Raw genomic sequence first — 11,872 nt, 5'->3', positions numbered from 1 at the left:
TATTAATATTTTCATTAGTATTGCGTTGTTGTGTTTCTTTTATTTTACTGCGACAGGTCATTCTTTTATGTCTATTTTTAAATAATAAATAGGCCTACTTGTTTTTATAATATAGCGCTCATGGTTGTTTATATTCGGCATGATTGTCGACTGATCGATCAGCATGTCCCTGAATGCAATTTGAGGCCCCGTCCACACGGAGCCGAAACGGGCGAAAACGATCCGGTTTCGTTTTATGCGGTTCAGGAATATCCTTACGGAGTCATTGCGAAACGGCGCTGTAAATATTCGAGGCGCTGGTTTTTTTGGAGCGCATCAAGCCTGCGCGCATGCAGCCTGCGCGCTGCATACAAACATTCAGTCACAGGAGATTCAACCTTTTAAATTGAGCAGAAATACTTTTTAATGTACAGTTCGTAATTAAATGTATCAAGGGGCTTTATTTAAAGCTACAAAAAAAGAACACAAATAAATTAATAAATAAAAAATTCAACGCAACTCTGACGCCCCCCAGCTGGTGGGGGGATAATGACGTCATCGTTGTGTTTCAGGCATCCACACGAATCGTCTTGTGCTTTTCGGCCGACCGTCCAGACGGAGCCGGCGAATCCGGTGCCCGAAACCGCACATTTCTGAAAACACCCTCGGAGCTGGTTTCAAATCTTTCCGGAACTGTGCGGTTTCGTGTGTGGACGCCTGAAACGCAAACGATGACGTCATTAGCCCCCCGGGCGACGTCAGAGTTGCGTTGAATATTTTATTTTTTATTTAATTTGAAAAAAAAAGTTTGGAGGCTACTGTTTGTTTGTTTTTATCCCCACTTCCCCCGGAAGTGACGATTCTGTCGACCAATCAACGGAGGGGGTGTGTAGCTCGAATTTTCCGGCACCCTTTCAGGTGTCTCAGTCAGTACCCCAACGGCGGAGTAGGCTACTGAAGACGAGGGCAGAACGAGTACGGCTCAGTCCTGGTCACGCCCATTTTGGCGGTGGAAACGCAATCCGTAGGCCTACCGCACCACTGCAGGGTGCGGTAGGGTTCGGTTCGCCTCAGTCCGGTAGGGAGGGGGCGGTATAGCCCAGCTCAGTTCAGAGGTCGCGTTTCCACCGCCGACAGTACCCTTTATGGTAGGCCGGATGTCGATCGCCGCGGCAGCTACGTAAACATCGTAAACAACGTCTTCCTCCCCAAGGATGCAGAGGAACGTCTCCACCTCCTTGTTGGCCCAAGCAAGCGTTTTACGCGACATGTTCATTGTAAAGAATAATACCTCGAGGCTACTGTTTGTTTGTTTTTATCCCCACGTCGCCCGGAAGTGACGGTTCTGTCGACCAATCAACGGAGGGGGTGTGTAGCTAGAATTTTCCGGCACCCTTTCAGGCGTCGTCTCGTCTTCAGTACCCCAACGGAGGAGTAGTGAAGACGAGGGCAAAACGAGTACGGCTCAGTCCGGGTCACGCCCACTTTTGGAGGTGGAAACGCAATCCGTACCGCACCCTGCAGTGGAAACGCGGCCTTAATGTCCCCTTACTGAAACTGAGTTAATCATTTATTAGAAGAAAATCACGCAAAGAAAAAGAAATGTATATTTTTAGTCTGAAAATGTTCCCCAAACTTTCTTTTCTTTATTGGAAACAGTCTATTCAGATGAGCAAGAAGTTTATCTGTGTGTACAGTATGCAAGAGTGTATATAAGAGGGTAGTTAAGTATTATTATAAGTAATAACGACGTTAACAAGAATATTGAGAACTTCTCCATAAAAATACACAATGAAGCACAGGGGGCAGTATACAAGGAACAGCCAATCTAACGGCCTGCTGGAGGAGAGCGACCTCTGATTGGCTGCAGTTGACCAAGGCTGCAGTTTACAGACCTTATTTTTGTCCCACAGTGATATATAAAAAAAATCTGAATTGTAATTGGGGAAAAAGGTATCCGTCAAGACATTTCAACATGTAATCCGTAAAACTAACTAGTCACTATTCAAATGTTAGCACTTAGTTTTACAAGTAACTGTATAATTTAACTATCAACAGAATGTTAACAATTGGAAAAGGCACAAGTCACTATTGAAATACTACTGAATAAGTGACTGGTAGAAATGAAATATATGCTAGTTACAGCTGTAAAGATAAGCCGGAGGCAAATGGTTTATATCTGAACCACAAAGCACTTTAGGATTCAATGACAAAATTGTGCAAATTCTTACAAGCAACTTGGGAATCGTATATATCTAATGTAAATGTTCTAGTGTGTAACGCATTTTAGGAGTAAAACTAAAATATTTTGAACGGGGACCAATAACCAAAATATGAACAACTTAAATAGTGACTAGTTCAATTTACAGATGAAATGTAAAAATGGCTTGCCATATGGGTTAGTTATTTTCATAAACTAATAATAAGGTACGGACCAGAAGACCTGCCATATACACCTTCTGTGAGTGCTCAAACCAGAAGTCTCTTGTCTCCGTCAGGTGAAAATTATATTGTGGATTCTGTTCTTTTTTTATACATTTACAAATGTCTTTTGTATTTCCACACTGGCTGGCAGAGTGCCACGCCTTTGGTTTGTGTCAACATTCCAACGGATTTGAGTTCTCATCCCATAATATTTCATGCGGAGTGCAGATGCGTGTGTATCTACAGTAGACCCATCTGTGTCACTTTGGGATTCAACCCTACGTACAACTCCCCGTATACATCTCCCCACTCCTCTCCTCTCCTCTCTAGAGTCGCACACGGGTGCAGGCTCCTTAGTGAACACAGTGGTGGATGGAAGGTTCGTACGAGGTCTCCTCACCCTGGAAGCACTTTGTAGACAAAACCCAGAACCATAATGGGCTCCTGTGCCTGACTGGAAAGGAACGAGGAGGAGAGGAGGAGAGGAGAGAGTGAGGACAGGAGGAGAGGGAGAGAGAGAGGACAGGAGGAGAGGGAGAGAGAGAGGACAGGAGGAGAGAGGAGAGGAGGGAGAGAGGACAGCAGGAGAGAGGAGAGGAGGAGAGACAGGACACAAGGAGAGAGGGAGAGAGAGTGAGGACAGGAGGAGAGGGAGAGGAGAGAGGAGAGAGAGGGAGAGAGAGAGAACAGGAGGAGAGAGGGAGAGAGAACAGGAGGAGAGAGGGAGAGGAAGAGGACAGGAGGAGAGAGGGAAAGGACGAGCAGAGTGGGAGAGGAAAAGGGAGAGAGGAGGGAGAGAGTACAGGAGGTGAGGGAGAGGAGGCGCATGAGGGAGAAAGTAGAGATGGAGACAAGAGTAGAAAAGGAGAGAGGACAGAGTAAGGGAGGGGAGAGGAGAAGGAGAGGAGAGGAGGAGAGAGGTCAGCGCTATACCTGCTGGAGGGCGGGGGTTCTGTAGAGCTCTACCCCAGACGCGTCCTAGCTAATGTACAGGATACAGTTATGCGATAATGCCTCCTCCGTGCCAGCGTTTGGATGCTTGCACACACATCAATAACATGGAAAGTAATAACGTCTGGTTTCAAAAGGTGAAGCAACAGAAAAAAAACAAGAACAACAACAGCGTAAACAAACAAAACAACAAGAGAACCTTGTCAACAGTACCTATCAGCCATTTGGGTTCCACTCTCCACTCATCCGCTGGCAACATGGTTGCCTGGACGACTGTAGTCGAGTCTCTTCAGTTGAATTATATTCATTAAAACTCTTCACTCCGTCACATTCATTCACTCACTTTGGCTTCTGCCCCACTCAGGTCCACACACGCCTCTCTGCTCGGTATAAAAATACATACATGTGGTATAATATAACATACAGTGGAATATAAACAATACAAATGGACCGAACGACCATGATGAGAACTAAGGGGATGAAGACCGGGCTTCATCAAGTGCTTTGCTTTACAACCCCCCACCCCCCCAAATCAATCAATCAATCAATCAATCAATCAATACATTCATTAATGAATCGATCGATGGATGACTGTCTTTCAATACTTTGTGCAGGCTGGGTGCTGCTTTGTAGGACTGAGATACGAAGAGCTCTTAAGAAGTGCGGAGATCCACGCACTCATGCTGGTCCAATGTCGCCCGGACGATTGAGGACACGCCCTCTTCTTTGTTTTTGTCTCGCCTTTTTGTTTCTTTTTTCTAGGAAAGTGAGAAAAGTTTTTTTCTGTTTAAAGTTACAGTACACCGTCAAGCTTTCGCATGATCCTCCTTGTTCCACTGGTCCTCTTCAAGTCTTTGTGATTGGTCTGTTCTGTTTCCCCCCCCCCCGCCCCCCGTCCACAGCTATCCAATCAGGGCTCCCCTTGATCGAAAGGTCAGAAAAAAGACCGGTCGGGACGTCCTCGGCGGCTTGTCTTTGGCCGAGCTCAGAAACAGCGGCAAGACGAACGACAACCGCTTAAAAAGGTAGCAACCATCCTTCAACCAATCCCATCGAGTCCTGATGATCCATCGCGATCCCATACTACGATATCACGGATTCTGATAAACACTACGGACCATCAGGACCCCGTCCGCAGCGGGAGAACCCGGGCCGGTTCCAGACGGACCAGCCCGGAGGGTTCCCGGGGTTAGCATCTCAGATTACCGGGAGCCATCGCTTTAAAAACTCTAGAAAAAGGGCGTCCTCTCTCTGAAGAGGCACATTGCCACGAGGAGGAGGAGGTGGAGGAAGAAGAGGAGGAGGAAGAGGAGGAGGAGGAGTGGAGGAAGTCCTAGCGGTACTCTGGGGTCTCCACACTCCTCCCAGGAACAGTAAAGCACCAGGGAGAAACCTCCTCCCTGGTGTGTGTGTGTGTGTGTGTGGGGGGGGGTGTTGAAGCTGGAATGTTTGGCCGGAGGTCCGTCACGCGGCCCCCAGGGGGGGCGGACCCCCTCCATCATCTCCCATGTGACCCGGCAGTCTCCAGTCCACCGGGGTGTGGCCCCCAAGAGCCCCGCCCCCGACGGCGCCCGCCGCCACCAGCGTCACCACCGGGAGCCGGACCCTCCTGATGCTGGAGGAGGAGGAGGAGGAGGAGGAGGAGGAGGGGGGGGAGGGAGAACCCTTGGTCCTAATGCCCGCGCCCCGACCGACCGACACGGAAACAGACGGTCCCCGTGACGATCCGGCGGGATCTGTTTGGAGGGGAGGGGCCAACACCTCGGTCAGAGCCTGCGCTGTGTTTAGGGGGGGGTGGAGGGTGAGGGGGTGCTACATGCGTCTCCATGGGGATATTTGGTCAAGTTTGGGGTCCTACAGAATGTGAGCCTTTATGTCCGTCCTGGTTGGGGGTTGGGGGGGGGGGGGTGGGGGGGAAACTGTTGGCCAACCGCAAATGGAACGATGTCCGCCATTTTGTGAGGTCTGATTGAACCCAATCGACAACTATGGGATGACTTTGAGACCCGGGGAAACACACGTCCACAACAGAGGTGCGTTCAGAATCGGCGAACATAGCCGAACGTTCGCAGCGAGCGCGTTGACTTTAAACAATACAAGTTGAACGACTTTTAGACAACGTTCTAAACGTTTGTTTGAAACTAAACAAACTGTAAACAAACAAATGGCGACAAGAAAGGCCATTGTTTTAGCTGCAGCCTCCATGATAATTGACGAGTTTACAGAAGAAGGTCTAGAAGTTGTCGATCTCGTAGAAGGTATAGGCTACTCCAGACAAGGTATTCGGATGATTCAAGAATAGAGGGCTACGTCACCGAATTCGTGCACACTTACTGCAAAGTCACGTTCAGATCACATTGGAGGATGCACAAGACATCAGTTGAAGTAAGGGTGTAGACAGGCTACATTAAACAACTTATCTTTTGCTTTATGTGTAGGAAAGGAATTAATGTTAATCTTCATCTGGGAGCACATCTCTTGCAGTCCGTGATCCATGTCTGCTTGCGTAAAACTACCTCTTCTGACAGTTTGCCTATGTTCGCGAACGTTTGAAGACATCGGCAAGCTTAACAGAACACGTTTCAAATCGTTCGCGAGCGTTCGCCTATGTTTGCGACTTTGAACGCACCTCAGGTAGATATCTGACCTTCGAGACCCGGGGAAACACCGGTCCACAACAGGTAGATATCTGACCCTTCGTTACACTGATTACCGATGGAACAGCTCCGCTTTGAAATGTCAACTAGGGTAGCCATTTTGTGGGGGCCGGCGTCTGGAGGGTGTCCCCTTGGAGTCCGGCCGGGTCCGGTTCAGACTGGAGGCGGGGCGGACCGGGCATGCGGAGGCTCTGAACCCGGCCCGCCAAGAGGAGGAGGGACACTTGGTCGGCGTGGCGTTACCGTGGGAACGGGGGGATGGGGGGGGCTCCTAGGAGTTCATGTGCTCCACCTGGATGGCGGAGGTGGACACGGTGAGGCACAGGTCCTTGTGGCCCACCGACAGGTCGGCCACGCCCACCGGCTTGTACTGGAGCTCGCCGGACGACAGCGTCTTGTACTGGTGGAGGTCGAAGGGGCACTGCACCGCCCCCCCGGGCTGCTGGGGCGGGAAGCTCACCCCGGGACTCTGGTTCTGGTTCTGGTTCTGCAGCGACACGCCCCTGCCCCCGCCCCCTCTGCCGCGGCCACGCCCCCGGCCGCGCCCCCCGCCGCCGGAGGGCGGGGCGTGGGGCTGGTTGCCCCCGGCGACCCCCCCTCCCCCGGCCGCCAGGGGGTCGGGGTTGTGCTTCCTCATGTGCTTCATCAGGTAGGTCTCCTGGTCGAGAGAGAGAGAGAGAGAGAGTTAAGGTTCGAGTCTGCTGAAGGAAAATACCAATTCCAATTGTTTAATTGACAGATGTGTGTGATGGACAGGTGGCCAATTGACAGGTCGGTGATTGACAGGTGTGTGATGGACAGGTGACTGATGACAGGTGACGGATGACAGGTGACTGGTGGTCAGGTGACTGATGGTCAGGTGTGTGATGGACAGGTGGCTGTTGGACAGGTGTGTGATGACAGGTGTGTGATGACAGGTGTGTGATGACAGGTGTGTGTTAAAGGGTGTGTGATGACAGGTGTGTGATGACAGGTGTGTGATGACAGGTGTGTGATGACAGGTGTGTCTTGAAGGGTGTGTGTTGACAGGTGTGTGATGACAGGTGTGTGATGACAGGTGTGTGATGACAGGTGTGTGATGACAGGTGTGTGATAGACAGGTGTGTGATAGACAGGTGTGTGATAGACAGGTGTGTGATGACAGGTGTGTTATGGACAGGTGTGTTATGGACAGGTACGTACGGAGGTGTAGGAGCGGTTGCAGAGGCCGCAGGAGTACAGCTTGGCGTGTTTGACAGTGTGCGTGGACAGGTGCACCTCCAGGCTGGCGGCGTCCGTGTAACCACGGTTACAGTTGTGGCACTTGTAGGGCTTGTCCTTGTTGTGCTGCCGGCGGTGGGACTGCACACAGCCAATAGGAACACACGATTCACCAGCGAATGAGAACACACGATTCATCGACCAATGAGAGCAAACGATTCACCAGCCAATGAGAACACACGATTCACCAGCCAATGAGAACACACGATTCATCGACCAATGAGAGCACACGATTCACCAGCCAATGAGAACACACGATTCACCAGCCAATGAGAACACACGATTCACCAGCCAATGAGAACACACGATTCACCAGCCAATAAGAACAGATGTACCAACAGCCAATGAGTACACATGATTCACAAGCCAATGTGTGTGTAGTTGAGTGAGTGAGGGAGTGAGTGTGTATGATGAAGCGAGTGAGTGAGTGAGTGAGTGAGTGAGTGAGTGAGTGAGTGAGTGAGTGAGTGAGTTACCTGTAGGTTAGAGAGCTGGGTAAATGCCTTCTCACAGCCAGGATGGACACACTTATACGGCCGGTCACCTGTGTGGATTCTACACACACACACACACAGGTCAGAACAGCAGCCATCTTGGACCACAAGTATCTTGTTCTCTTGTTTCGTTCCTAGTGTTGTGAAATGAGTCGACTTGAGAAACCCCTTTGAACCTCATTAACACACACACACACACACACACACACACACACACACACACACACACACACACACACACACACACACACACACACACACACACACACACACACACACACACACACACACACACACACACACACACATACACACACACACACACACACACACACACACACACCCACCCACCCACCAGGGGGCGTACCGTGTGTGCTGCTGCAGGTGGCTGAGCTGCCTGAAGGCCTTCTGGCAGTAGGAGCAGCTGTAGGGCTTGGCCCCGCTGTGGATGCGGATGTGCTGGGACAGGTAGCCGGAGTTGGAGAAAGACTTGGAGCAGTGGGGGCACTTGTGGGGCTTGACCTCCGTGTGGTTGCTATGACGACGGGAGGGTCGGGACAGGAGAGAGAAAGGGAGAGAGAGAGACTGACGGGCTTCAGTTTCAGCTCACGAGGGTTAGACTTGCTGTCAATGGCTGTGATTACATTTTGAGAGTATGTTCTTTATGCTGCGATCAAAGTACATACACACACTGCAGGCTCATGTCACCCCCATTCTCTCTCTCTCCCCTCCCCCCCGGGCAGCCCTGGTTAGAGTGAGTGAGTGAGTGAGTGAGTGAGTGAGTGAGTGAGTGAGTGAGTGAGTAATTGCGTGCGTGCTTGGTTGCGTGGGTGAGTGATGGGTTTGTGAGTGAGTGATGGGTTTGTGAGTGAGTGAGTGAGTGAGTGAGTGAGTGTGTGAGTAAGTGAGTGTATCTGAGCGCTAGACGACCAACATCAGCGCTATAAAAACCAAACCCAACAGAGCAGAGAGTCTGCCTGAGGGGTAGGACTTCATCCCATCAGTTTTATTTCGATTTATTCAAATGATCGATCAAATGGTTTTGGGCGAAGGTGCTGCAGACGGAGTATACTCAGATTACATGAAGGGAGATGTGAGCGGGGTTATCAGCATGTAAACGCCGTACCGGGATTACAGCGAACATAGCTGTACTAAACGCTGCAGCCTCGATCTGTTGCAGTTATTACTAGTACTACTATTTACTGAGGATTGCTGAGCATTCGAATGTTAATCTGCTTTCTACACTATTTACCCTTTTCCACCGACAGTAACAGTTAAACTCACCTCGACTCGGCCCGCCTACTTTTGCGTTTCGATTGCCAAAATGAGGTACCTGGTACCTGGTCATTTTTTAGTCTCACCTCCGTCGAGGTTCCCAGAGGGCTGATCTGATCCTTTTGTGTGACGTAAACAGGCTGCTGGCCACTGATTGGCCAGAGTGACGCCACTGGACGACTAATGATGAGCGCAACGTCTGAGCCTGACACCTGACATCTTTGAACACTAGCATCAGTCAACGATAGTGATTGATTATTGAACATGGCAGGATCAGCGAGCAAGAACACGCCGAGGACCGTGCCAGAGGTGGAGACGCTCCTGTGCGTTAACCTAGTGTGCTTATGTGTTGCGTGGTCGCGTATGTGGCGCAGTTCCGCGCATGCGTGCTATGACGACCCGCCCACGTTGAAGAGGTGCTTTCTAGATGGCAACACGACGGGCCTGGAACCAAACCGGGCCGTGCCACGCTAAGTCTAAGCTGTCCCGTTGGTGGAGATGGGGCATTACAAAGGCAGATCCTGTTTGCCTTTGCTCTGATCGTCAGCTGGGTAGCAAAGGGTCTTTCTGGTGTGGCCTGAAACGGGCCAGACACCTACCAGCGCACACACACACACACACACACAGGTCAAGGGTCAGAACAGCAGCCATCTCGTACCACAAGTGTCTTGTTCTCTGGTTTCGTTCCAAGTGTTGTGAAATGAGTCGACTTGAGAAACCCCTTTGAACCTCATTAACACACACACACACACACACACACACACACACACACACACACACACACACACACACACACACACACACACACACACACACACACACACACACACACACACACACACACACACACACACACCAGGGGCCGTACCGTGTGTGCTGCTGCAGGTGGCTGAGCTGCCTGAAGGCCTTCTGGCAGTAGGAGCAGCTGTAGGGCTTGGCCCCGCTGTGGATGCGGATGTGCTGGGACAGGTAGCTGGAGTTGGCGAAGGACTTGGAGCAGTGGGGGCACTTGTGGGGCTTGGCCTCCGTGTGCGACTTGGCGTGGATCTGCATGTCCGACTTGCTGAAGAACGTCAGCGCACACATCCGGCACCTGGAGAACAGCACAGGACCCCGCTAGAACCAGGACCCACTGGGGGCTGTGGTGGAACCATCACTAGAACCAGGACCCACTGGGACCCTGGTGGAACCATCACTAGAACCAGGACTCACTGGGACCCTGGTGGAACCATCACTAGAACCAGGACTCACTGGGGACCGTGGTGGAACCATCACTAGAACCAGGACTCACTGGGACCCTGGTGGAACCATCACTAGAACCAGGACTCACTGGGACCCTGGTGGAACCATCAATAGAACCAGGACCCACTGGGGACCGTGGTGGAACCATCACTAGAACCAGGACTCACTGGGACCCTGGTGGAACCATCACCAGAACCAGGACTCACTGGGACCCTGGTGGAACCATCACTAGAACCAGGACTCACTGGGACCCTGGTGGAACCAGGACTCACTGGGACCCTGGTGGAACCATCACTAGAACCAGGACTCACTGGGACCCTGGTGGAACCATCACTAGAACCAGGACTCACTGGGACCCTGGTGGAACCATCACTAGAACCAGGACTCACTGGGAACGTGGTGGAACCATCACTAGAACCAGGACTCACTGGGACCCTGGTGGAACCATCACTAGAACCAGGACTCACTGGGACCCTGGTGGAACCATCACTAGAACCAGGACTCACTGGGACCCTGGTGGAACCATCACTAGAACCAGGACTCACTGGGACCCTGGTGGAACCATCACCAGAACCAGGACTCACTGGGACCCTGGTGGAACCATCACTAGAACCAGGACTCACTGGGACCCTGGTGGAACCATCACTAGAACCAGGACTCACTGGGAACGTGGTGGAACCAATACTTTATCTTCACAGAGCTGTTGCTAGGAGGACAAACCCTACCATCACCATGGAAACCAAGGATGCTCTCTACCTGTAGGACTTGGGGCCATCTTTGTTGGCGTGGTCGTCCTCGTCGTTGGAAAGGTCGTAGGGGTCAGCGGTGTGGTGCTGAGAGAGCGAGAGATGGACAGAGCGAGAGCCGAGCGAGAGGCCGAGAGCAGCAGAGAGAGACGGAGACGAGACCGAGAGACAGAGACAGACGGCCAGAGCGAGAGCGAGAGAGCCGCGAGGCGACCCCGCCAGAGCCGCCCGCGAGCAGCGAGACGCCCGACAGAGCCGCACAGAGCAGCCAGCAGAAGCCGCGCCGCAGCGCGACAGAGACAGAGAGAGACGAGCGCGAGCGAGCGACGGCGAGGCAGCGAGAGAGAGAGCGCGAGAGAGAGAGAGCGAGCGCGAGCGCGAGAGCGCGAGCGAGCATTCAGAGATGGGCTACACTCACCCCGCACCCACATAAATACCACAAAATTCATACTAACCTATTATAATGTGTGTATTAATACATTCATACACACATTACAGGTAACATCTTGTTCAAATGATGACCCGTGGTGAGTGTACCATTTACCCACCGCAGCTACGGGATCACAGCGCGGGATCGCCCGAGCGCGCGCGGGTTACGACCGCGACGCGCGAGCGAGCAGCAGCCAGCGAGGGTTAGACCGCGAGAGCGGGTTCGACAGAGCGAGAGGAGACACCAGAGCGAGACGAGACAGAGCGAGAAGCGAGAGAGCGAGAGAGAGCGCGAGGACGAGAGAGAGCGAGAGAGAGAGAGAGAGATAAAGAGAGACAGAGAGCTAACCTGACTCTGTCCACCATTTATCATCGCGGAGGTCTGTGGGCTACTGTCCGCCGGCCGCCAGGTGAG

At 51.9% G+C, this 11,872-nt stretch overlaps 1 protein-coding gene across 1 annotated transcript; it reads right to left on the bottom strand.

The window, feature by feature from the left end:
* Positions 1–1,584: 1,584 nt before the first annotated feature.
* Positions 1,585–11,870, bottom strand: znf384a (zinc finger protein 384 a; the record flags this gene model as incomplete). Its single annotated transcript, XM_060044056.1, has 7 exons — positions 1,585–6,669; positions 7,194–7,352; positions 7,748–7,826; positions 8,133–8,300; positions 9,909–10,133; positions 11,039–11,118; positions 11,853–11,870. Coding segments are annotated over 7 exons (1,116 nt in total), but the record flags the coding sequence as incomplete, so codon positions are not given.
* Between the last annotated feature and the right edge of the window lie 2 nt (positions 11,871–11,872).

The sequence above is a fragment of the Gadus macrocephalus genome, chromosome 22, assembly GCF_031168955.1.
Source record: "Gadus macrocephalus chromosome 22, ASM3116895v1".
NCBI lineage: Eukaryota > Metazoa > Chordata > Actinopteri > Gadiformes > Gadidae > Gadus > Gadus macrocephalus.
The sequence above is the reverse complement of the archived record's forward strand: the minus strand, read 5'-3'. Positions and strand labels throughout refer to the sequence as shown.